At 46.4% G+C, this 26,725-nt stretch overlaps 1 protein-coding gene across 1 annotated transcript in view; it reads right to left on the bottom strand.

Annotated features, from left to right (window-relative positions):
• LOC140392492 (chromodomain-helicase-DNA-binding protein 5-like) overlaps window positions 1-25,417 on the bottom strand; it is a 167,817-nt gene extending 142,400 nt beyond the window's left edge. The window contains exons 1-3 of the mRNA XM_072477728.1: window positions 25,027-25,417; window positions 13,448-13,522; window positions 9,164-9,312 (exon numbers count right to left, since the gene is read on the bottom strand). Coding sequence (XP_072333829.1) covers window positions 9,164-9,312; window positions 13,448-13,522; window positions 25,027-25,087 — 285 coding nt within the window. The 5' untranslated portion in view covers window positions 25,088-25,417. The remainder of the gene's footprint in view (window positions 1-9,163; window positions 9,313-13,447; window positions 13,523-25,026) is intronic.
• Between the last annotated feature and the right edge of the window lie 1,308 nt (window positions 25,418-26,725).

The raw sequence follows: 26,725 nt of genomic DNA, 5'->3' as shown, positions 1-26,725 counted from the left end.
CTTTTATAAAATTTAGAGTACCCAATTCATTTTTTCCAATTAAGGGGCAATTTAGCATGGCCAAACCACCTAGCCTGCACATCTTTCGGTTGTGGGGGTCAAACCCACGCAAACTCCACACGGACAGTGTGATGCACTATCAATTACGATGAGACGAGAGTAGAGGGTAATCGAGGCTTTATTAAGCAGAAATTGTGGCCTCCTGCAGCTGCTACCAGAATGGGAGCAGCTCGGTGTGCACACACATTTATACTCCGCCTACTGGGCGGAGCCAGCAGGCAGGGATTTACCCCCGTACCTGTAGTACAGGAGCCTTACCGTATTACCTCTAATAACAACTATTATACAATCAGTGGTGACTACCACACAGTGACCAGAGCCGGGAACGAACCTGGCAGCGGTGCTAAACACTGTGCCACCGTGCTGCCCCAAATTCGGTCCTTAACCAAAACCCACATACATGCACTTTCAAAGAAGGGCTGTCCAAAGGGAATCAAGTAAATGAAAAGACAGACTTTAATTTATACAGCACCTATCACAACCTCAGAGTCCAAAAATGCTTTACAGCTCACGAAAGAGTTTTGAAAAGCAAATCACTCATAACACAAGAATGCAAGTAATAAGAGTTGGTCATTCAACATCATAAATCGGTCTTCCGCCTAATCTCCACTTCCCACACCAGCCCCATGATTCTTTATTTCCTTTAGTACCCAAAGATCTACCGATCGGTCTTGAATAATATACTCTACGGCCGAATAGCCACAGCTGTCTGGGATAGAGAATTCCAAAGACGCTCAACCCTCAGCGAAAGGATTTCCCCACACCTCAGTCCAAAATGGCTGACCCCTCACTTTGAGACGATCACCCGGTGCTCTAGATTCTCCAGCCAAGAAAATATCTTCTCAGAATCTGCTGGTCAAGCCCCTTAAAATAAACGTTATATTTTTCAGTTTGATCGCCTCTCATCTTTCGAAAGCTCATGGGCCTCGTTTCCTTGATCTTTCCTCATAAGATAATCCTCTCATTCTGGGAACCAAACTCGTGAACATTTGTTGCGCTCCCTCTGGGGAGGTCCTTCCTTAGATAAGGAGACCTCACCAGTGCCCTGTATAGTTGTAAAATTTACTCATATACTACACAGTATTTGTGACAAGCGCTAGCATATAATTTGCACTTAGCAATTTCACAAAGATTTTTAAACGATCATCTTTGATTTCAAATCCCCCACCATGGCCTTACCCCCTCCCCATCCCCTCCAGTCCCACAATCCTCTGAGATACCCTGCATTCGATCAATTCGGGTGTCTTGAGAAAGCAGATTTTAATCTCTCTGTCATTGGTGACCATGTTTTCAGCAGCCTAGGCCCAAATTTAAGAATCTCCTCCCTAAAATTCTCTACCCTATCAACAGTGCAGGTAAGATATTTCCCTTGGTTGGGGAGTCTAAAACCAGGCAGGCACAATTTCAAAATAAGGAAATCAGGGCAGCTCGGTATCACAAGTGATTAGCACGGTGGCTTCACAGCGCCAGGGTCCTAGGTTTGATTCCCTTCTGGGTCACTGTCTGTGCGGAGTCTGCACGTTCTCCCCGTGTCTGCGTGGGTTTCCTCCAGGTGCTCCGGTTTCCTCCCACAGTCCAAAGACGTGGTTAGGTGGATTGGCCATGATAAATTGCCCTTAGTGACTAAAAAAGGTTGGGAGGGGTTATTGAGTTACGGGGATGGGGTGGTAGTGGGGGCTTTAGTGGGTCGCTGCAGACTCGATGGGCCGAATGGCCTCCTTCTGCACTGTATGTTCTATGTTCTATGTAAGGGGGATGCCACTTAGGACTGAGATTAAGGGGCAGCCCGGTGGTGTAGTGGTTAGCACTGCTGCCTCACAGCACCGAGGACCCAAGTTCGAATCCCGGCCCTGGGTCACTGTCCATGTGGAGTTTGCACATTCTCCCCATGTCTGCGTGTGTTTCACCCCCACAACCCAAAGATGTACAGGTTAGGTGGATTGGCCACGCTAAGTTGTCCCTTAATTGGAAAAAAAAAATTGGTTTTGTTTGATAACACTCACCAAGGGCATTTCACCATGTTAGAGGTGTCAAATAATTGCATGTTTTTCTTGTAGGAAACACAAGACGATTAGCACATAGAAAGATCCCACGACCAGATAACCTGCTTTGGACTCCTGAAAAGCAGTCTCTAAATCATCAGGAACATCAAATCATACAATCTCCCTCAAAGTCCATCAGTCACTATCCTTGACCTTTGATGTCAAGCCAAATGCAATTGGACAACAATATATCCTCCAAGGGCCCAATCTTAACAATAGATCGGTAATAGCGATAGGGCCTACTTTGATAGACCAATAAGCATAATATGGAGTTCAATAAAAGAAAAAAAGCACAAGTGCCCTTTTAGGTATCACTGATGTCAGGAGGAAACTGACGGTCCCATCAATCCAAGAGCTCAACACAAGCAACAATGCCCAACAAAAGCAAAGGGAACCTTCCCAACTAAACGACAATGCTGTTTTGGGTCGAAAAGATTCTCTACACTCTTGGCATGCCAATAGTCCAAGGAAGCATAATAATTTGCTGGATGTCTTTTACAGACAACAACCTGCATTTATGTAGCACCTAAAAACATAGTAAAGCAATCCAAGGCATTTCAAAGAGGTGTCAAACAACATCTGACACCAAGCCACAGGAGGTATTAGGGCACGTGACCAAATACCTGGTCTTAAGGTTCATCTTCCAGAAGGAGAGCGAATTCGGGAGGTTTAACAAAGGTAATTCCAGTGCTTACGGCCTACTCAGTTAAAGGCAGGGCCCATCAATAGTGGAGTGATTAAAGGTAAGGATGTGCAACGGTTACAAGAGATTTGAGGAATGCAGAGATCTTGGAGTATTGAAGTGATGGAGGTTACAGACTAGGGGTCTGGAGAGAGGACAGGGCCCTTGTACCTGTGAAACATTTAATGAGGCTCATGTCAGCCAGATTTACTGCTACAAATATCCTCAGTTTCCCTGCGGGGTTTAAAGGCGGGGAAAGATGGGATCAGGCGCCTGCCTGCAGCCTGCCAACACAACAGTCTAGAGGCAGATGTGAGGAACAGACATTTGGTCGATATGTCAGAAAACATCACTCATGGAGCCTGCCCTGTGGCAAGTGTCTTCAGGTGAGGCAAACATCAAACCCTCCTAAGGTAAGGTCAGGGATAAACAACAAGTTTGACAGTCAAATAATTTGTTCCCAAAAATCAAATCTTGCACAAGTGGTAACATTTACCACAAGCTATTCTGTAAGTCACATCTCCAAAGAGACAAACAAAATCCTAACTGATTTCAGACACTGGTTCTGAAGAATCATAGAATCCGTACAGTGCACAAGGAGGCCATTCGGCCCATCAGGTCTGCACTGACTCTCTGAAAGAGTCCCCTACCTAGGCCCACTCCCCCGAAAACCCGTACGTAACCCCACCTAACCTTTGAACACTAAGGGGCAATTTATCATGGTCAATCCACTTAAGCTGCACATCTTTGGACTGTGGGAGGAACCCGGAGGAAACCCATGCAGACACGGGGAGAAAGTGCAAACTCCACATAGACAGTCACCCGAGGTCGGAATCGAACCTGGGACCCTGGCTCTATGAGCAGCAGTGCTAACCACTGTGCTCATAGGAGCGCAACGTGTCAACTCTACAGATACTGCCAGACCTGCTGAGTTTATCCAGCACTTTCTGTTTTTAGCATGGAAGTAATGAGATTGTTGATTCCTCCAATCAGTGTCAGGGCTTTTCATTATTTTAAATCCACTAAACACTGAAAGATGCAGAAATATCCCAAAGCAGAACACAGCTCAGCCACCGGTTAAATGAATCATCACAAAACTGGCTCAATTTTCTTTTTTTTTGGGGGGGGGGGGGGGGGAAAGAGAGAGAGAGAGAGAGAGAGAGAGAGAGAGAGAGAGAGAGAGAGAGAGAGAGAGAAGAAAAAAAAAGAGAACCACTAATATGTTCCCCACGCCAACCTGTAACTCTTTGGCAGACCTTGAACCAGGCTGTGTCAGCCACAGCTAAGTGGGACACACTCTCACCTATTTCACAGGTTGTGGATTCAAGCTGCACTCGGGCGGTGGAAGTGCTGCTCTAACAGATGGGACATTAATCTGAGGCCCTTTCAAGTGGTCTCCCAATCACTATTCCGAAGATATACGGTCCTGGTGGATACTTATCCCTCAGCCAATGTCATTAAATTATCCGGTCATTTATTTCACTGCTGTTTGTGAAAGCACGGCCGCCAACCGGCTACGTTATTGCACTGACGGTTCTCTTGGTTGTAAAGCGCTTTGGGACATCCGGAGGACATGAATGGCGCTATGCAAGCGCAAGGCTTTCTTTTCTTCCAAGCCTAGACAGTGGCTAATTGGCAAATAACTCAACGGAAGGAACAGCTAAGCTTGAAATGGTTCTCTGCCAAAGACCATTCTCCCATCTCCCCTTGTTAGAGACCAGTTGCTTCTTTCAAATCTGAATTGAAGCAGTTTCGGTAACAATAATATGGATACCCAAACATCACTTACAGGATATTACCCTGGACCACGTTACCTTGGAACAACACGGTCAGTGAATAAAAGTTCTAACTCCAATTTGTTCCAAAAGTTCCAATTTGGTTCCAACTCCATCTCCGAGTTTGCTGACGATACGACCATGGTGGGCCGGATCTCACGGCAGCAGGTGGGCAGCACGGTAGCATTGTGGATAGCACAATTGCTTCACAGCTCCAGGGTTCCAGGTTCGATTCCGGCTTGGGTCACTGTCTGTGCCGAGTCTGCACATCCTCCCCGTGTGTGCGTGGGTTTCCTCCGGGTGCTCCGGTTTCCTCCCACAGTCCAAAGATGTGCAGGTTAGGTGGATTGGCCATGATAAATTGCCCTTAGTGTCCAAAATTGCCCTTAGTGTTGGGTGGGGTTACTGGGTTATAGGGATAGGGTGGAGGTGTTGACCTTAGGTAGGGTGCTCTTTCCAAGAGCCGGTGCAGACTCGATGGGCCGAATGGCCTCCTTCTGCACTGTAAATTCTATGATTCTATGATCTCGAATAACGACGAGTCAGAATACAGGAGGAAGATAGGGAACCTAGTGGAGTGGTGCAGTTGTGGGCAGCAGGGTAGCATAGTGCTTAGCACTGAGGCTTCACAGCGCCAGGGTCCCAGGTTCGATTCCCCACTGGGTCACTGTCTGTGCGGAGTCTGCATGTTCACCCCGTGTGTGCGTGGGTTTCCTCCGGGTGCTCCGGTTTCCTCCCACAGTCCAAAGACGTGCAGGTTAGGTGGACTGAACATGCTAAATTGCCCTTAGTGTCCAAAAAGGTTAGGAGGGGTTATTGGGTTACGGGGAATAGGGTGAAATGAGGGCTTAAAGTGGGTCGGTGCAGACTCGATGGGCCGAATGGCCTCCTTCCGCACTGTATGTTCTATGCCAGCAAAACTAAAAGAGCTGGTCATTGACTTCAGGAAGCAAAGTACTGTACACACCCCTGGCAGCATCAACGGGGCCAAGATGGAGATGGTTAGCAGCTTCAAATTCCCAGGGTTACACATCTCCAAAAATTTGTCCTGGTTCATTCACGTCGACGCTACCACCAATAAAGCACAACAGCGTCTATACTTCCTCAGGAAACTAAGGAAATTCTGCATGTCCACATTAACTCTTACCAACCGTTACAGATGCACCATAGAAAGCATCCTATTGGGCTGCATCACAGCCTGGTATCGCAACTGTTTGGCCCAAGACCGCAAGAAACTTCAGAGAGTCGTGAACACCGCCCAGTCCATCACACGAACCTGCCTCCCATCCATTGACTCCATCTACACCTCCCGCTGCCTGGGGAAAGCGGGCAGCATAATCAAAGATCCCTCCCACCCGGCTTACTCACTCTTCCAACTTCTTCCATCGGGCAGGAGATACAAAAGTCTGAGAACACGCACAAACTGACTCAAAACAGCTTCTTCCCCCTGTCCCCAGACTCCTAAGCAACCCTCTTATGGACTGACCTGATTAACACTACACCCCTATATGCTTCACCCGATGCCGGTGTTTATGTAGTTACATTGTATATGTTGTGTTGCCCTATTATGTATTTTCTTTTCTTTTATTTTCTTGTCATGTACTGAATGAAATGTTGAGCTGCTCGCAGAAAAATACTTTTCACTGTACCTCGGTACATGTGACAATAAACAAATCCGATCCAAGTTAGAAAATAGAAACAGATCGTTGAACCCACCCTCTAAACTAATTCTCTTTTTTTCTTTATTCTGTCATGGGATGTGGGCGTGTGCTGCCCATCCCTAAATGGCCTTGAACTGGCTTCCTGAGGCATTTCAGAGGACATTTAAGAGTCAACCGCATTGCTGTAGGACTGGAATCCACATGTGGGCCTTCCAGGCAAAGATGGCAGATTTCTCCCCGAAAGGGCATCGGTGAACCAGATGGGTTTTTACAACAAGTGATAGTTTCATGGTTACCATTACCGAGACCAGCATTAAATTCCAGATTTATTAACTGGGTTCAAATTCCACCAGCTGCCATATTGAAATTTGAACCGCTGTCCCCAGAGCGTCAGCCTGGGTTTCGGGATTATGTGTCCAGTGATGTTACCACTATGTCACCATCTCCCCTTGTACCTATCGGCCCTTGTTTTTGACCCCCTTCACCCCGCCATATACTGGAAGCAGTCTGCCCTGCCCCACCCTTTAAAAATTGTGAGCGTCTCTCTTTATATCACCCTGCAATCTGTAGCATTCGAACGAAAAAAGGTTCAACTTTTTCCCAAGTCTTTCTTGATATTTGTACTTCCTCACACCAGGTAACACCAGAATGAATCTGCAGTAGCCTGCTCATTGATGTTCAGTTTGGGTTCTGCCAGGGTCATTCAGCTCCTGACCCCATTACAGCTTTGGTTCAAAGACGGACGAAAGAGCTGAACTCCAGAGGGGAGACAAGGGTGACAGCCCTTGACATCAAGGCAGCATTTGGCTGAGTGTGGTACCAAGGAGCCCCAGCAAAGGGAATCAGAGAAAACTCTCCACCGGTTGGAGTCATACTTTGAAGAAAGGATGATGGTTGTTGAAGGTCAATCCTCTCAGTTCCAGGATATCCCTGCAGGAGTTCCTTAGGGTAGTCTTCTGGGCCCAACCATCTTCTGCTGCTTCATCAATGGCCTTCCTTCCAACAGGAGGTCAGAAGTAGGGATATTTGCTGACGGCACAATGTTCAGCACCATTCGCAACTCCTCAGATATTGAGGCACTACTTTTTTCCAAGGATATTGAAGCAGTCTGTGTCCATATGCAGCAAGACCCGGACAATATCCAGGCTTGGGCTGACCAAAAAAATTCATGCCACACAAATGTCAGACAATGAACACCAATAAAAGAGCATCTAACCACCACCACTGCCATTCAATGGCACGACCATTGCTGAATTCCCCATTATCAACATCCTATGTGTGACTATCAACCAGAAACTGAACTGGAACAGCCATATAAATACTGTGGCTACAAGGGCAATTCAGAGGCTGCGAATTCCGTGGCGAGTAACTCACTTCCTGACATGCCAAAGCCTGGCCATAATCTACAAGGCACACGTCAGGAATATGATGGAATACTCTCCCCTTGCCTGGATGAGTGCAGCTCCAACAACACTCAAGAAGCTCAACACCACCCAGGACAAAGTAGCCCGCTTGATTGGCACCTCTCCCACAAATATTCACTCCCTCCAACACCGATGAACAGTGGCAGCCGTGTGTACCATCTCCAAGATGCACAGCAGTAACTCACCAAGGCTCCTTAGACAGAACCTTCTAAACCCACAACCACTACCATCTAGAAGGACAAGGGCAGAAGGCACGTGGGAACACCGCCACCTGGAGGTGCCCCTCTAAGCCACTCACTATCCTGACTTGGAAATATATCGCCATTCCTTCACTACCGCTGAGACAAAATCCCCGATTTCCCTTGCTAACAGCACTGTGGGTGTACCTACACCACATGGACAGCAGCTGTTCAAGATGGCAGCTCACCCCTACCTTCTCAAGGGCAACAAAGAATGGACAATAAATGCTGGTCTAGCCAGCAACACCCACATTCTCTGAATGAATAAATAAAATGTCTCTCTGAAGCCTGCCCATTTTCTAGTTTTCCTGATTGAATACAGCCATAAACTCCACTTTCACATGACTAACTCCATTAGCCTCACCAGTCAACTCATCGGAATAGACAAGTTAAAACCTTGGTGCCCTGTTTGAGAACTAGGCTGCAAATTTCACATCTTACCTGTGACCAAGACTGCTGGCTTCCACAGCATCGCTTCCCTCAACAACACCATACTTATAAAGCACATTCAACATAATGAAAGTTCCTCAGGTGTTTCCCAGGAATATTGGGACCACACCAATCCACATATAAAAGATATTTAGATCAGATGACCAAAAGCTTGGTCAGAGGCAGGTTTTATCGGGCGTGTTAAAGGATGAAAGTGCAGTATTGAGAGTCAGAGAGGGAGTTCCAGAGGCAACTGAAGACAGCCAATGGTGAAGCGATTAGAATCGGGTATACACAAGAGGCGAGAATTAGAGGAGCCCAGATATCTCAGAGGTTTGTGAGGCTGGAGGAGATGACAGAGATCGGGAGGGGAAAGGCCACGGAGGGATTTGAAATCAAGATGTTGCTGGACCGGGAGCCAATGTAGCTCAATGAGCACATGGGTGAGAGCGGAGCAAACAGAACCTGCTGTGGGTTAAGGGAGGCATGAATGAGGGTCGGAGCCACAGATGAGCTGAGACAGAGGAGTATGTGGTTGCAAGTTTTCAGTCTATTTGACTCTTTAGGGCTCACACTCCATTCCTGATTTGTAAAAGTCCGTTTTCCATATTAAAAGATACCATAAAAATGAATGTCGTCATTAGCACACAACTTCCATTTACCCAGCCTCACTACAATCTCTCTCCTTCATCCCCACTTACCCCAGACTCACTACAACCAGTCTACCACCCCCCCCCCAAATTTCCTCAACATTCCCTTTTCTTTTACCCCTAATTCCTCAGCATCGTTATAACCCTTTCCATTCTCTCACTCAATAACTTCAATGTGGCCATGGATCTCCTCCACATTACCTCTTTCTTTCTCTTCTTCATTTTGGGAGTCTTGTTCTCCTTCTGTTTCCGGGGTTTCCTTTTTTTCTTCACTTTGGCTGGCTCTTCCTCAGAAAACATTGCTTCACGGCCTTCCTCTTCCTCCTCCTCCTCCTCTTCCTCTTCCTCTGCTGAAACCAAGAAAGACTTTCAGAGTTCAACCAAGGACGAACTGCATTAGACTGGGGTGTGTCCACACTCCCCACAGGAACAACATTAAAATAACTTAGATTGAGGGCGAGGATCCACATGTATCAGTTACCAATCAGTTATGGATCTCAGTTGCTCACTAAATAAAGAAACAATACTCTCAACTATCAAAACTGAAGCGTCTGTGTCCATGATGGACTGTTTTACTAAGATTCTTTCTTGCGAGGGTGGTATGTGGCGCAGTGGTTAGCACTGAGGACCCGGGTTCGAATCCTGGCCCTGGGTCACTGTCCGTGTGGAGTTTGCACATTCTCCCAGTGTCTGCGTGGGTTTCACCCCCAGAACCCAAAGATGTGCAGGATAGGTGGATTGGCAATGCTAAATTGCCCCTTAATTGGGAAAACAGAAAATAATTGGGTACTCTAAATTTACTCTAAAAAAAAAAGATGCTTTCTTTGCTTATCAAACAATAACTTGCATTTATGAAGCACCTTTATGGTAGCGAAATGTCCCAAGGAGATTTATAGAAGTGCCATTTTATAAAATTTGACAATGCGACCCATGAGGTCTGAGAACAAGTGACCAAAAGATTGATCAAAGAGGTACAAAAAACATTCACAGTACAGGAACCAACTAGTCTACGTCAGTGATTATGCTCCACACAAACTTCTTCCCACCCTTTTTTCCAAGCATATTGTTGCAAACGCGTGACTTTACAAGACAGTTATTTTAATTTATTCCGAGACAAACACGGGGCTGGTTTAGACTAAATCGCTGGCTTTTAAAGCAGACCAAGGCAGGCCAGCAGCACCGTTCAATTCCCGAACAGGCGCCGGAATGTGGCGACTAGGGGCTTTTCACAGTAACTTCATTGAAGCCTACTTGTGACAATAAGCGATTCTCATTTTTTTCATTCAGAGAAACATATTGAGACACAAAATATTGCGCTGAAGAGCAGGGTGAACTGCTTTTATGTTAACCACTAAAAGTTTGTTTCTATTCAAAAGGAAGGGTCGGCGACCCCTTGAGACTTAAGGCACAAGGGGTCGCCGAGATGGGCCTTGCTGGTGGAAGTCGATTCTGGAATACACAGACCGAGTAGACCGATTTTCCAAAAGGACGCTGGAAGTATCGGGCTGGCCGGGCTGACAGGAGAGAGTTTCTTGGAAGGCTGGAATTAATTTGTGACTGAATTTTGTATTGTCACTCTCTGCCAGATGTGTGGCATAAAATAATTACATTTTGAACAGCATATTTTGATTGTGTTAATTAGTTGGTGCGAAAGTATCTTCCTTTAGTTTGATCTATTAGTTGTCTTTAGCGTTTAAAACATGTTGACTTTAATCTGCTTGTTACAGTAAAAATCTTAAAACATTTGTTGTTCAGTTATTTCCATGATTGGCCGGAAAATCCATCTCTTTATTTTAAAGAAAAGCTAGCAGTCTCGACTAGGGTTGTAACAATAGCCTCCTGTTCTTTTCTTTTTTTAAATAAATTTAGAGTACAAATTCTTTTTTTTCCCAATTAAGGGGCAATTGAGCGTGGCCAATCCACCTACCCTGCACATCTTTGGGTTGTGGGGGTGAGACCCACACAGACACGGGGAGAATGTGCAAACTCCACACAGTGTCCCGGGTCCTCGCCGCCTTGAAGCAGCAGTGCTAACCACTGCGCCGCCACACCGCCTCCTCCTATTCTTTTCTCCGTCATGCTGATCCCGCTTCCCCTTCGGGAGGTAGGTTTTAAAGGAGATGGACAAATGGACAAGTAGCGAGGATCAGGGAGGCATCGCCGGGGTTTCGGGCCTCGGCAGCTGGAAGCATGGCCGCCAACGGTGAGGCAGTGACAGTCGGGGCGCAGAAGGCCAGGACTGGAGGAGTGCAGCGATCCCAGAGGGTTCTAGGGCTGAGGGAGTGCAGAAATCAGGGACAGTTGTATATCCTGATGATGCACTGCCCAGCCTCACACATGAAGTATTAAGAGGGAAAAGAAACTGCTGCACAAAGGTCTTGCATTTCATGGAAGAATTATAATTGTTCATCTCACCATAAGAAGTGTTAGCTGGATTTACCTACTAATCAAATATCTTGGTATCATAAGCAGAGTTAATAATTAAATAATCCTCCTCCAAATCACTTGGGAACAGGGCAGCACGGTGGCACAGTGGTTAGCACTGCTGCCACACAGCACCAGCTTCAATTCTGGCCTCGTCTGTGTGGAGTTTATACATTCTCCCGTATCTGCGTGTGTTTCCTCTGGATGCTCCGGTTTCCTCCCACAGTCCAAAGATGTACAGGTTAAATGGACTGGCGTGCTAAATTGCCCCCAAGTGTCCAGGGATGTGAGGGTTAAGTGGGCTTACAGGGAGAGGGCACCTGGTTAGGGTGCACATTCAGAGGGTCAGTGTTGTCTCGATGGGCAGAATGGCCTCCTTCTGCACTGTAATGATTCTATGAACAGACTCTTGCGATTCCCTGGATCACTGGTGCCTGTCAGAGATTTCCCCACGTGATCAACAAGCCAGGTGTCCAGTTTGTTTAGCCGTCATTAATTACCTTTGCCTTAATGTTCAGTAAAAGATTCACTTGTGAAACCTTTTTTTTTTAAATTTAGAGTACCCAATTATCTTTTTTTCCAATTAAGGGGCAATTTAGCGTGGCCAATTCACCTAACCTGCACATCTTTGGGTTGTGGGGGTGAAACCCACACAGACATGGGGAGAACGTGCAAACTCCACAAGGACAGTGACCCAGGGCCAGGATTCGAACCCGGGTCCGCAGTGCCGTGAGTGCTTGTGAAACCTTAACAAATGTCTTTTGATCAGCCGAGCAGACAACATCCACCGGCTTAGCCCTTGAGCACAAGTTGGTTACCCCCTCAAAGGACTGGAGCAGCGAGTGAGGCAGGTCCTTCTTCTAAATCCATGGTAATTTGTAGAATGTTTATAACACATCCCTCCTTACATTTTCTGCACTCTTCAGACAAGCAATGGTGGTGCTCTGTCTAACATACTTTCCCCACCCAATACATCGCTCTTGGCTCACTGCTCTGTAATTTCCAATTTCAATAATCTGCTCACTTATGGGCAAGGGCAAAGGAAAATGATTAAAGCTACTGGATTACTGTAGAAAAAACAATCAACTCATAAATGTTCTGTAAGGAATCAAAGTGGTCTTCACCCTGCCAAAAGCCCACATTATGCAGCTGACTCGGGATATTACCCCTTGCAAACAACCCATTCCGACATTACAATAGAGACTAGAGTTTAAAATACTTCATTCATTGTAAAGAACTTTGAGATATCCCGAAGTCACAAAAGGTGCTACAGAAATGCAAACTTTACTTCATTTTCTTTCGGGATAAATTTTATTCTACAATGGAAAAATTGTAAGTACCCCAACAGACCACAGAGACGGCCCACTAACGACTCCTCTAAGCAATGTGAAAAGGGCAATAAATTCCGACACTGCCACACCAATTAAAACCAGGCACACCTAGATTCTTTCAGTGATCATTCACAGAATCATAGAAACCTTGCAGTGCAGAAGGAAGCCATTCGGCCCATCGAGCCTGCACCGACCCTCTGAAAGAGCACCCTACCTAGGCCCAACTCCCCGGCCTATCCTTGTAACCCCAACTAACCTGCACATCTTTGGACACTAAGGGGCAATTTAGTGTGGCCAACCCACCTAACCTGCACACAGCTTTGGTCCACTGCAGTCTGGCCAGAGATTGACTGACCCCTTACAGAACAGGGATTGACCCAGGACTCTAGTGGTCTCTACTGCTCAATATACCCCCGTGTGTGCGTGGGTTTCCTCCGGGTGCTCCGGTTTCCTCCCACAGTCCAAAGATGCGCAGGTTAGGTGGATTGGCCATGATAAATTGCCCTTTGTGTCCAAAAAGGCTGGGTGAGGTTACTGGGTTATGGGAAGGGTGGGGGTGTGGTCTTGGGTAGGGTGCTCTTTCCAAGGGCTGGTGCAGACTCGATGGGCCAAATGGCCTCCTTCTGCATTGTAAATTTGATCTTATCGATCTATACCACACATTCCCAAACCCACTGATTAAACCAGGAGAGCTTTCTTTCACGTTTCATCTGTTAAATCGGGGTCTCACCTGTCCTCTCGGGTCCCATGGCACTATTTTGAAGAGTACGGAAGTTCTTCCCAGAGTCCTGGCCAATATTTATCGCTGAAACAGATTATGTGGTCAGCGTCACATTGTTGCCTGTCGGCGCTCCCTATATGAAAATTGGCATTTCTAGCATTGCAACAGTGACTAATAATAATAATAATCTTTATTATTGTCACAAGTAGGCTTACATTAACACTGCAATGAAGTTACTGTAAAAAGCCCCTAGTCGCCACATTCAGGCGCCTGTTCGGGTACACGGAGGGAGAATTCAGAACATCCAATTCACCTAACAAGCAGGTCCTTTGGGGCTTGTGGGAGGAAACCGGAGCACCCGGAGGAAACTCATGCAGACACGGGAAGAACGTGCAGACTCCGCACAGTGTCCCAAGCCGGGAATCGAACCTGGGACCCTGGCGCTGTGAAGCAACAGTGCTTACCACTGTGCTACCGTGCCGCCCTCCACTCCAAGAGCGTTTATTGGGCTGTAAAGCTGTTTGGGACAGCGTGAGGACATGAAAGGGAGGAAGGAAATACAAACCTATCTTTCTTTGAACAAAGTCCAATATGCAAACGCAGACCATGACCTAATCTAGTCAAAGAGAGAAGTCACTTATTGGAGGTCAATGTGCATTGAGGAAAACAATCTGTCTAAAACACAAACACAAAGTGAGAGCTGGCAGTGTTCAAAAGTGAATTATTTGTCCCCAGTCGCTGTATCCCAACACCCCTCTGGTCAGGTTCAGCATTGGTTAGATAGGAAAGCACCCTCTACACTGTACCATCAAACTCTCCCAGGGTAGATACAGTGTCATGTGCTCAGCCCTCGCTAATACAATTCCTCCATGGAGATCTTCATTATTACAAACTGTATAGAAATGACATTCTTAAATCAATGTCCTTCAACAGCATACCCAGCAGTTATCCCCATTCTTATTATTTTTACAACTCTTTCAGTGTCTTAGACTTCACAAAGGTGAACAAATTTGTTTGTTGCAATTGAATTGATGACCCCTGGAATGGTTTGCAACCCATGAATAGATTGACACCCCACACAAACTTACTGTTCAAACCTTGCCTCTGACTATCAATTTTGCTGAGGTTCAGCCACTATTAAAACCCAAAGCCAATACTTCTGCTGTACTTTCCCGATGTAACATTGCACAGTCAGTTTAACAATCCTCATTTAACTTTTGAGTGTTAAATCTTCAAGAATTCCTGTTGAAGAGGAGGTCGGATGGTTCAGATCGGAGGAAGGACAAGAGAAAATGTCAACAGAACGCAGCGTGACTTAGGCTGTCCCCATAAATGGACCATTCCTCGCTTTGGGAAGCCAACAATACAAGATGCGGTCATTGTGGTCAGTTTGACCCATAAGAATATCTGCTCCAAACCAGCAAAGACAAGATAACCAATAAAGGGCAGGTCGTAGGGCAAGGAATATCCAAGCAGGTTTCAAAGGGAGGCTGGTACTTTATCTAATTCTGTGCAGGAGGGAGGGGAACGCCACACGCGGAGGAGGGGAGCGCCACACGCGGAGGAGGGGAGCGCCACACGCGGAGGAGGGGAGCGCCACACGCGGAGGAGGGGAGCGCCACACGCGGAGGAGGGGAGCGCCACACGCGGAGGAGGGGAGCGCCACACGCGGAGGAGGGGAGCGCCACACGCGGAGGAGGGGAGCGCCACACGCGGAGGAGGGGAGCGCCACACGCGGAGGAGGGGAGCGCCACACGCGGAGGAGGGGAGCGCCACACGCGGAGGAGGGGAGCGCCACACGCGGAGGAGGGGAGCGCCACACGAGGAGGAGGGGAGCGCCACACGAGGAGGAGGGGAGCGCCACACGAGGAGGAGGGGAGCGCCACACGAGGAGGGGAGCGCCACACGAGGAGGAGGGGAGCGCCACACGAGGAGGAGGGGAGCGCCACACGAGGAGGAGGGGAGCGCCACACGAGGAGGAGGGGAGCGCAACACGAGGAGGAGGGGAGCGCAACACGAGGAGGGGGGGAGCGCAACACGAGGAGGGGAAAATGCAGCTGATCAAAATGGCGGCTCACCACAAACTTCTCAAGGGCAATTAGGGGTGGGCAATAAATGCAGGCCTAGCCAGCGACGGCCTAACCCCATGAATATTTTTTTTTTTTTTTTTAAAACGCAGGAGGAGGAAAGAGAGGTAGAAACAGATCAAGGAGAGAACAACCAGCGGGTGGTCAGTAATAAAGAAAGGAGGAAAAAAAAAAAAAAAAAAAAAAACTTGTATTTATAGAACGTCTTTGAAGATCTCCAAATGTCCCAAAGCAGCTTTACAGCCAATTAAATAATATTGGGGTGATACGAGTATTCAGTCCAATTCCGGTCTCTGTGCAGTGTCCACAAGGCTTAAGAGAGTCGGTTTGATTCCCTCTGGGTACGAACAGTGGTTATTGAAAGTCCAACTGCATAAAATCCATTAAGTTGACAATAAGCTGCTTGGGGGAGGGGTGTGTGTGTGGGGGCCACTGAGGGTGATGCCTTCAATTGTTTTTTTAAATAAATTTAGAGTACCCAATTCATCTTTTCTAATTATGGGGCAATTTAGCGTGGTGGGTGCGAAACCCACGCAGACACGGGGAGAATGTGCAAACTCCACACGGACAGTGGCCCAGAGCCGGGATCGAACCTGGGACCTTGGCGCCGTGAGGCAGTAGTGCTAACCCACTGCGCCACCGTGCTGTCGCCTTCAATTGTTAAACAGCCCATCACCACTATGTACAAGCTCAATTTGGTTACCTGGGCAATGTGCAGAGGGCACTTGGCAACCGAGTTTCCAGCAATTTCTATTTTAGTATCGTGAAAATGTGACAAACGTTCCTCGCACACTTACACACCGGAATTCTCCACCATGGCAGGGCACTGTAAACAACAACAACTTGCATTTATATGGTGCCTTTTCATAGTAAAGCACCCCAATCAAAGCACTTCACAAGAGCATTACCAAATTCGGAACCAAGCCACAAAAGGAGATAGTAGAAAAGATGATGTAAAGCTTGGCTTTAAGGAGCATCTTACAGGGGGAAGGGATCAGTAGAGAGACAAAGAGAGTAACAGAGAGGGAATTCCAGAACTTGGGAATCCAGGCAGCCAAAGGCACGGCCAGTAATGGAGCAATTAAAATCAGGGATGTGCAGGTTAAAATTGGGGGGGGGGCACAGAGACGTTGGAAGGTTCCAGGGTTGGGGAAAATTATGGAGGGAGCAAGGCTATGGAGAGATTTGAGAAGAAGGATGAGTCACAGAATGACTCAGCAAAGGAGGCGGACATTTGGTCCATCGTGTCAGTGCTGGCACTTTGGTAGAGATGTCCCATCAATGTCATTGTCCTGGTCTTTCGCCCTGGCCCTGGGCTTTTCCTCCCATCAGGCACATACCCAAATCCCATTTGGGAATTTTAAAAACGGAGGCCTTGTCAGGCTCAGTGAACACAAGGTCAGGACTGGGTGTCCTCGAATTGGAACGGACAAGATGGAGCGAATGGCCTTCTTCCGTGCTGTAACTTTTCTATGGTTCCATGGACTCCCCTCTCCAAAGGACAAAGAGAGAACAGGCTTTTGATTTGCCAAACCAGTTTACAGTGGTAAAATAGGAAGCAAATCCGGCACTGCAGATCCCACTACTTCATGGGTTGCCCTACCCCATATGTCTAAAGATTTGGGGTCAGAAATTAGCCAGTTTAGTCACGGCAGCATCCCGGGACGTTAGGGAGATGCGATCCTGGAATGGAGAGCCAGCCGATGCCAACAGCAACAGCGGGAATGCAAGAAAAATGCAGCAGTCAAATTGTGCGCAGCAAGTCCCCACTTACAACACGATAATGCCCAGATAAATCCTTCAGTGATGGTGGTCTAAGGATAAATATCGGTCAGGGCACCAGAGAGATCTCCTCAGTTTAGCTTCAAATATTGCAGTGGAATCTTTTATGTCCAGCTCGGAAGGCTCAGTTTAAAACGCACCGTGCCGCCCACATGAATAAGAGCCATTTGGGGCAAAGAACCCAAGGTCACCTGTGGAACTGGAACGAAAGACAGAAAGAAAGAAAGGATGGCACGGTGGCAAGCATGGCTACCGCATAGCACCACGGACACGGGTTGAAATCCAGCCTTGGGTGACTGTCTGTGTGGAGTTTGTACGCAGTGTATTGGGTTCCTACCGGGTTCTCCTCCTCCTACTGGAGGAGCTCCAGTCTCCTCCCACGTTAAGTGGATGTGCAGGTTAGGTGGGTTGGCCAAGATACGTGGCTAGATTGGGGAAGTGGGCGTAGGTAGGGTGATGCTTCAGAGGGTTGGTGCAGACTCGATGGGCTGAATGCTCTGTAGGAATTCTATGGTTCTGAAGATTTAAATGGACGTTGGGAGTGAACCTGAATTTGCCACACCATTTGAGAAGGCAATACGTTCCTCCTGCCTGTACCCGACTCAGGAATATTCGAGTTAATGAAGGACGGAGGTAGGGAGTTGCTAATTACACATCTTCCAGTCTATAAGGAAAAAAAGACTAAACAGACTCCGTAGAGTCTCACACCTCTCTATCAGTACAACTGGAAAAGCAACAAGAACTCACACCTCCTCTCAAGTGTTGTGACTTTTTGTTTGTCTGGAGCCAGAATTTGCATGTCAGCCAAACAGAGAGGGCACCTCGCCATGTTAAATCCAAAGACAGTCTCAGCGACATTCAAAAGAACTTAACAGAGATGTTGATGCTTACACCACAGTCTGGCCCAATTCCTAGAGCAGCTCAGTGAGCAGGTACACATGGGACAGGACGTAGGTTCCAGATACTGTCCAGTGAAGCGACACCCCAAATGGCTCCTGTTTTCAAATTCCTCCATGATCTATGCTCCCTATCTGTGTAACCCTCCGAGAACTCCAGCCTTTTGTCCATCCGCCACTCATTTTTCTGGCCGTGCCTTCAGCTACTGGGCCCTAAACTCTGGAATTCCCTCCCAGAAGCTCCTCACCCTCTAACTCTCTCTGCTCCTTTAAAATAATCCCTAAAATCTACCTCTACAACCAAATCCATCCTAATGTGGCTCAGTGTCAATTTTCTTTCTGACTACACTCTGGTAAAGTATCCTGGAACATTTTACTGCATTAAAAGTGCCACATAAACACAAATCGTCGTTCTCGGGTAAGCACCTCTCAGCCAAACAGCACTGCATCAACAAGAAAACTACACATTCATAAACGTCTAAGAAATACTAAGGAAAGGGTAGGGGTGAACATTGGTAAAATGGTAAAAATAAAATAGTTTGCAATGTGGTGGGCCTTTAAATATTAAATAAAACACCTTGAGCCTTGCAAAGTATCCAATGAAACGCTGCACTCTGGTGTACAGTAAGAAGTCTTACAACACCAGGTTAAAGTCCAACAGGTTTGTTTCGAATCACTGGCTTTCGGAGCACTGCTCCTTCCTCAGGTGAATGAAGAGGTGGGTTCCAGAAACATATATAGAGACTAAAGATGCAAGACGATACTTTGAATGGGAGTCTTTGCACGTAATTAAGTCTACAGGTCCAGACGGAGCAACTGGAGAGAGGGGTAATCCCAGGTTAAAGAGGTGTGAATTGTCTCAAGGCAGGACAGTTGGTAGGATTTTGCAAGCCCAGGCCAGATGGTGAGGGGGTGAATGTAATGCGACATGAATCTAAGGTCCCGGTTGAGACTGTACTCATTTGTCTATATACATGTTTCTGGAACCCACCCCTTCATTCACCTGAGGTAGGAGCAGTGCTCCGAAAGCTAGTGATTCGAAACAAACCTGTTGGACTTTAACCTGGTATTGTAAGACTTCTTACTGTGCTCACCCCAGTCCAACGCCGGCATCTCCACATCATGTACTCTGGAGTAACATACATGGATATCATTACCCAACTTACTCCCTCACCTCCTCTACTTGCTGGGGCCCTGAGATCCATTGACGCTAACTGCCCCCCAGTTCCTTACCCAAATGGTTGCTCAACATCTCCAAGTACAGACGAAGGCTATTGGATGGTCATTTGGTTCAGCATCCATATCTGACCCTGTTCTCACACAACATTGAATTTGATTTGTCACGTGTATCGAGGTATAATGAAAAGTATTATTCTGCGTAGAGTCCAGACAGATCGTCCCATTCATGAAAAAGATAGGACATGTATAAATACACAATGTAAATACATAGGCGCAAGCATCGGGTGAGCATAGAGTGTTATACTGCTAAGTAGAGAAGATGTGTGAAGAGATCAGTTCAGTCCATAAGAGGGTCATTCAGGAGTCTGGTAACAGTGGGGAAGAAGCTGTTTTTGAACCTGTTCGTGCGTGTTCTCAGACTTTTGTATCTCCTGCCCGATGGAAGAAGTTGGAAGAGAGAATAACCCGGGTGGGAGGGGTCATTGCCAAATCAACGGGAAGTGCAGACAGTCAATGGATGGAAGGCAAAATTGTGCGGTGGACTGGGCTGTGTTCACGGCTCTTTGTAATTTCTTGCGGTCCTGGGCCGAGCAGTTGCCATACCAGGCTGTGATGCAGCCAGATAGGATGCTTACTATGGTGCATCTGTAAAAGTTGGTAAGAGTCAGTATGGACATGCCGAATTTCCTTAGTTTCCTAAGAAAGAATAGGCGTTGTTGTGCTTTCTTGGTCGTAGCGTTGACATGGGTGAACCAGGACAGATTGTTGGTGATGTGCATACCTAGGAATTTGAAGCCGTCAACCATCCACACCACGGCACCATTGATACAGACAGGGGTGTGCACTGAAGTCAGTGACCAGCTCTTGCGTTTTGCTGACGTTACACCGCTCCACTAGGTTCTCTATCTCCCTCCTGTACTTACATAACCTCCTCTCACATACTTACCATCATGGGCAGGGGGTGCTGAGGTTCAGGTAGATTATACAAAAAAAAAAGCACCAAATTGGAACGCTGGTCTTTATCTCAAAGGGCTTACAATTCAACAGGAAGGAAATAAAGATCCAGTTGTATATTGTTCGGACCCCAGCTGTCCTGCTTTCAAATCTGGGCCCTGCATTGAGGAAGTGGGGGGATGCAGGACCAAATCACCAGAATGGGATCAGTGATTTGAGGGTTAACATACAAGGACAGTTTGCTGCGACTAGGTTTGTATTTTGAGGGGTAATCTGATTGAGGTATTTAAAATGGCAGGATTCGATAAGGTAACCAGGGAGAAACTAGTTCCTAGTTTCTCAGGGCGGCACATGGTGCAGTGGTTAGCACTGGAACTACAGCGCTGAGGACCCAGGTTCAAATCCCGGCCCTGGGTCACTGTCCGTGTGGAGTTTGCACATTCTCCTGTGCCTGCGTGGGTTTCACCCCCACAACCCAAAGATGCGCTAGTTAGGTGGATTGGCCATGCTAAATTGCCCCCTAATTTGAAAAAGAATAATTGGATACTATAAATTTATTTTAAAAAAAGAAATCTTGAGAGAATTAACACGTCCAACACAGAACAGAAAATGAACAAAGTCTATCGAATGTTGAGCTAACCCAACCTCAACAGGAGAGAGGCTGCCGCCCATAGAGAGACTGCAGTCTATACAAAGGAAGCAATGGTCAAACCGTACAGGGCTCAAATCAGACCACACCCTGATCGCTGCATCCGGTCTGATCACTGTGTATTATGAACAGTTCTGGTCCACTTAAGCCCATGAATAGGGAAGAAAACTTGCCATCATTTCTCATTCTGGGCCTATATGTCAATCCAGTACCACATCAACATGAGAGTGTCTTGAATGCCCTCTGAAGTGGCTTAGCAAGCTACTCAGCTGGATCAAACCGCCATCACCTCCAATAATCCCGTATTACTGTAATAAAACAACCAATAGCTGGCTTGGAGATGGGATATCATGAAATGTGGAACAAAGGTAGGAAAATGGAGTGGAGACGCAGGCCATCCATAATCTGAACAGTGAAGGAGTGTCTTTTTTTAAATAAATTTAGTGTACCCAATTATTCTTTCATAGTCCAAAAACAGCACTAAAACAGTCATGGATAAAGTTGAAAGAAATCTAGGAGTCCGAGAGAATTAACACATCCAACCAACGCAGAACAGAAAATCAGCAAAATTTATAAAATGCTGAGCTACCCAACCAAAACAGGAGAATGAGCATTAGAGGTAATGGTCAAACTGTACAGGGCTCAAATCAGACCACACCCTGATCACTCTGTCAGTTCAATGCACAATGGGCAGCACGGTAGAACAGTGGTTAGCGCTGTTGTGTCACAGCGCCAGGGTCCCAGGTTCAATTCCCGCTTGGGTCACTGTCTGTGCGGAGTTTGCATGTTCTCCCAGTGTCTGCGTAGGTTTCCTCTGGGTGCTTCGGTTTCTTCCCACAAGTCCTGAAAGACGTGCTTGTTAGGTGAATTGGACATTCTGAATTCTCCCTCAGTGTACCCAAACAGGCGTGTGCCTATATGTCACTCCAGAACCACATCAATATGAGAGTTTTAAATACCCTCTGAAGTGACTTAGCAAGCTACTCAGCTGGATCATACACCACAGCGGGTCAAGTACGCAGCCCACCATCACCTGCAATTATCCTGTATTAAAGTAAGAAAACAACCAAAGGCACCTCACAGGAGAGTAATGAAGCAAAAGTGGACATCAAGCCACATATCAGGCAGATGCTGAAAACCTGGTGTATAGCAACATCTTAAAGAATGAAAGAACAGTGGCTTCAGAGATGGAATCCCAGAGTTTAGGGGCTTGCCAACGGTGGAGCAATTAAAATTAGGGATTCCAAAACAAGAGAGTTAGATTTGGATATTTGAGGGTTGTGGGACTGGAGGATATTTCAGAGATAGACCAATAAATTCCAGCCCTGGCCAAATATACTGCATTCATTATATTTCAAAAATGGAGGAAGTTCTCACTGGTGTCCTGACCAATATTTATCATTTGATCAACATCATCAAAGACATGTTATCTGGTTATTGTAGGCCGCGCGGTAGCGCAGTGGTTAGCATTGCTGCCTCACGGCACCAAGGTCCCAGGTTCGATCCATGCTCTGGGTCACTGTCTGTGTGGAGTTTGCACATTCTCCCAGTGTTTGAATGGGTTTCGCCCCCACAAACCAAAATGTGCAGGGTAGGTGGATTGGCCATGTTAAATTGCCCTTCAATTGGAAAAAATTAATTGGGTACTCTACAATTTTTTAAAAAACACTGCTGCCTCACGGTGCCGAAGACCCGGGTTCGGTCACTGTCCGTGTGGAGTTTGCACATTCTCCCCGTGTCTGCGTGGGTCTCACCCCCACACCCCAAAGATGTGCATGCTAGGCAGATTGGCCATGCTAAATTTCCTCTGAACTGGAAAAAAATAATTGGGTACTCTTAATATTTAAAAAAAATAGTACTCAGTGGAGGCTTGCTATTCACAAATTTGCTGCCACATTCTCAAAATTAATTGCAGCGGTGGCGGAGCTACTAAAAGTAGTTAATTGAAAACTTTAGGGTGCTTGGGGTTCGAGAGAGGTGATATATCAATGCACATCGAATCCCTCCAGTGCAGAAGGAGCCATTCATCCATTGAGTCTGCCCTTATCCAACGAAAGAACATCCCACCTAGGCCCAATCCTCCGCCCTATCCCCGTAACCCGGAGAAAACCAACGCAGACACGGGGAGAATGTGCAAATTCCACAGTAACCCAAGACTTGAACAAGGATCCCCGATGCTGTGAGGCCACAATGCTAACAGCCACCATGCCACCAGTCTTCCATTTTTAAAAAAAACCCTCCAGTCCTGCTGGAAAGTGTGTGCGCCTGTCACGCACATGGGGCACAAAGTAAATCACTTACTGTCGAGATTCACGCAAGACAGCATTGGAGGTACGGGCAAGGGGCACCAATGTAGCTGTGGCCTGCTATTGAAAGATGTCACCCATCTCCAGTGGGGAGGAAAGGAGACAGAGAAATTTGGGAGGTGGGAGAGTGGAAAGAGAATCAAATAAACTTTATAAAAGCAGTCTGGCACCACCTAATGCCCTGCAGTGGGGTGGAGCGGCGCTGGGCAGTGGAACAGCTGAAACAAAAGAGCATTTTTTTTTCCTCTTTGGATACAAATAATTGCTACATGTCAGCGCGGCTCAACCGAACTTGTCAGCCATCTGTGACTGACCTATCACCGAGCCAGCCATTAGCCGGCGAGCCAATGGGAGGGCAAATGAGGGGGCGGGGCTCCGGCCGCCAGCAGGGTAGGTTGCGGCCGGCTTTGTGACGTCATAATGGGCCTGCTTTGAATAACATTTGTTCATCATTGGGGGAGAGGGACAGAGAGGAGCTGATGGGGGAAAACAAATCATTCAGTACAACTCCCCCCCCCCCCCCTCAAACTCTCACCCACCCACCTCATGAAGTCTAGTTACAGAACTTTTTCCCTTTTCATTAAAAAAACTTCCTGAAACGCGATGCAAGAATTAGAAGTCAAACGTGTGACACTTGGCATTAGAACTCCCCACCCACCCTTCAAAAATTATTTGACCATTTCTATGAATGGGATACCCCTTTCTTTAAAAAAAAAACAGGTATCCAGTTTTCTTTTTTTTTAAACGAATCCATCCAGTAAATGTAACAGGTATTGTACATGAGAAGAAAATAACACAGGCATTGAGACCAGTGTTGGGATCAATAATTTGCATCCAGGAATACAAAACAGCGTCCACCCAACGCCGTGTTTAGTTACTGCACGCATCCAGTGCGGGAAAAAAAAGGTAGCAACTAGTTAACACAACGTTAATTCAAAATTATTGGGGGGAGATCACTGATTAGTGTGCGGGAGGTGCAATTCCAAATGTCATTGGGTGTTTTCTGCACAGGTCCAAATCTGGTCTGTCAACATGGCCCAGTCCAACAGTTCAATCAAAATGGATTAAGAAAATACACACAGAATTCAAATAAGATTTAAAATATACACACAATTTACGACGGTTTCAGCCATGTAAAGTGCTGCCAGGCACGGATTTGGAAGCGTTTGGGGAATTTTCCCTTGTGTTTTCCTCCTGTTAGAAAATGATTTTGATTGCAACTGTTTTAAACAGCCGCCTTTCCCGTTAGGAAGCGTTTGAAAGACACGGGTTAAAATATTTTTTCTCTCCCCGATTAAGATTAATAAAGGCAATGAATTAGTAATGAATATGCATCAGGCCCTTTTCTTGCTCCGGACCCCCGCCATGGGCAGCAGCGAACACAAAGTGCCGGCGGCGGCGGCTACGAGGAGGTGGGGGGAGAGCCGGAAAAAAACTAGCGAGATGAGCCGAGGAGAAGCCCCCGAATCACGGCTTCCCGCGGCCCCAGCTCCCGCTCCTCCTCCTCCTCGTCACACACTTTCTGCAGACACTCCAGGCTTGGTCAAACCCTGAAGTTGCCGGCATTCGGCTGTTGGGCTTTAAGATTCTGTTCAACGTAGATATGTTCTTGTGTGTGTAGATATATATATATATATATATATAAAAAGGGAGTTGCTGCCTGGTTCTCATCCTTTTTTGCATCGACAACATAAGCATGAAAATTATTATTAATGAGATCCTCATCAACACCTACCTGGGGCTCCCTCATCGTTTTCCATCCCGTCCTCCTCATTGCCAAAAGATGCCGGCATCATTGAATGTTCAATTAAATGTATTTTTAAAAGATAAGAGGGGGAATGGGGGCACAGAAAAATCACATTAAAAAAAATCCTGAAAGGGAAAGATTATATACAGAGGGAGGAAATGCAAAATAGGAGGATTTTTTTTTACAAAATGAATAAAAGACAGGAGGGGGTGGAAAAAGTCCTTTCAAAAAAAAAAAGGCAGGAGCCGGATGGAGTGACTATATTGACAGATTTGTCAGGGTGAGGTGGAAAAATGGCCGCCACACCAACAAAAAAAATCTCCTCAGACCCCCGCCTGAAAATAATCCAAAAAAAGAGACAGAAAGAGGGGAGAGAAAAATTGGAACGCACATGCCCAGTTGTGACGTCTCGTCTGGTTGCCCCAGTAACCATGCATCCCATAATGATCCCTAACCTGCTAGTTATGGTACTTGTTAACCAGGTTTTGGTGCTAGTGGAGACTGCTGTATGGGATGGGGGAGGGGGGGAAGGGAGGAAGTTTTAGTGACTCCATTACTGTTGAAATATTCCCTAATTACTTTGAACTTTTTATTCTTAACAACACATTTTTATTTAAATATGCAGAGAGGTTTAAAAGTATACAGTGCACACTGAGTGCTGCAATTATTTTTTTTAAAGCACGGGGCAACCCCTTCATGCTTTACAACTCAACTCTGATCTCGCTGCATAACTATTCTGCCAAGATGTTCAGCAGAATCATTGAAGGGTTCTCAGTAAAGAAAAGCAATGAGATGTGAGGAGTCACAAGGCAATACACACTTCTCCAGGGGGGGTCATATAGTCAGCCAAAATCCCCTCAGTGAGATTATTGTCACTGAATATATCCTGCTCATCATTTCCAAAACATCCAAGCAGCATCATTAATAGCCATAACATTGGCACCTGGCCTGTTGCAATTTGAATGGCATTTTTGATTCTACTTTAGTCGCCCTTTGACCAGAATGCCCCACACAGTTGACATACGGTCAGCAGATTCAATTTGCATTGTACTTCTAGGAAATAATATTTGTGTCTGCGCCAGGCTAAATCATGGCACAAGGTCATTAAACGCAACAACCTAACTTCTCGCCATATCTCCCTTTTCGAGAGAGAGAAACATGAAATTTCCTTTTAAACCCACATTGCCCGATTTACAGACTTTCTTGGCAACCTATTCCAGAACTCTTTTCGCCCACTGCAAGCGAATGTTCCTACAAATTTCCCTTCTTATTCATTTTGTTCAGCTTTCGCTCAAGTCTTCTGATAGTTAAGCCATGTTGTGCCGCAGTCAACATTTTAAAAAATAGATCAACTGAGGTCAAAACCAGAGTCGAGTAGCAGCAGCTCATTCCTTCGCACTCAAATTCCCATAACATTCAATGTTAAATAAAGAGGACAAACTGTGAAATGGCTCTCGGTTTCTTAAAGGTTTATAAAAGCAGTCATTTCATCCAATTATGCTTCGCTGCAGGTTCTGAACATTGGGAGGTGTGAGGCTATGATGTAATCTGCAGCGATGTTTAAATCTCAAACCAGATACGACATGTTAGACAGGTTTTAAATCAGTAGGGCATACAGCAGTACGGTAAATTGTAACTTTGCAAACTCATTGTCTAGAATTAAGTACACAGGGTGCAATAGGAGAAA

This window comes from Scyliorhinus torazame, chromosome 16 (assembly GCF_047496885.1).
Source record: "Scyliorhinus torazame isolate Kashiwa2021f chromosome 16, sScyTor2.1, whole genome shotgun sequence".
Classification (NCBI taxonomy): Eukaryota; Metazoa; Chordata; class Chondrichthyes; order Carcharhiniformes; family Scyliorhinidae; genus Scyliorhinus; species Scyliorhinus torazame.
The sequence above is the reverse complement of the archived record's forward strand: the minus strand, read 5'-3'. Positions and strand labels throughout refer to the sequence as shown.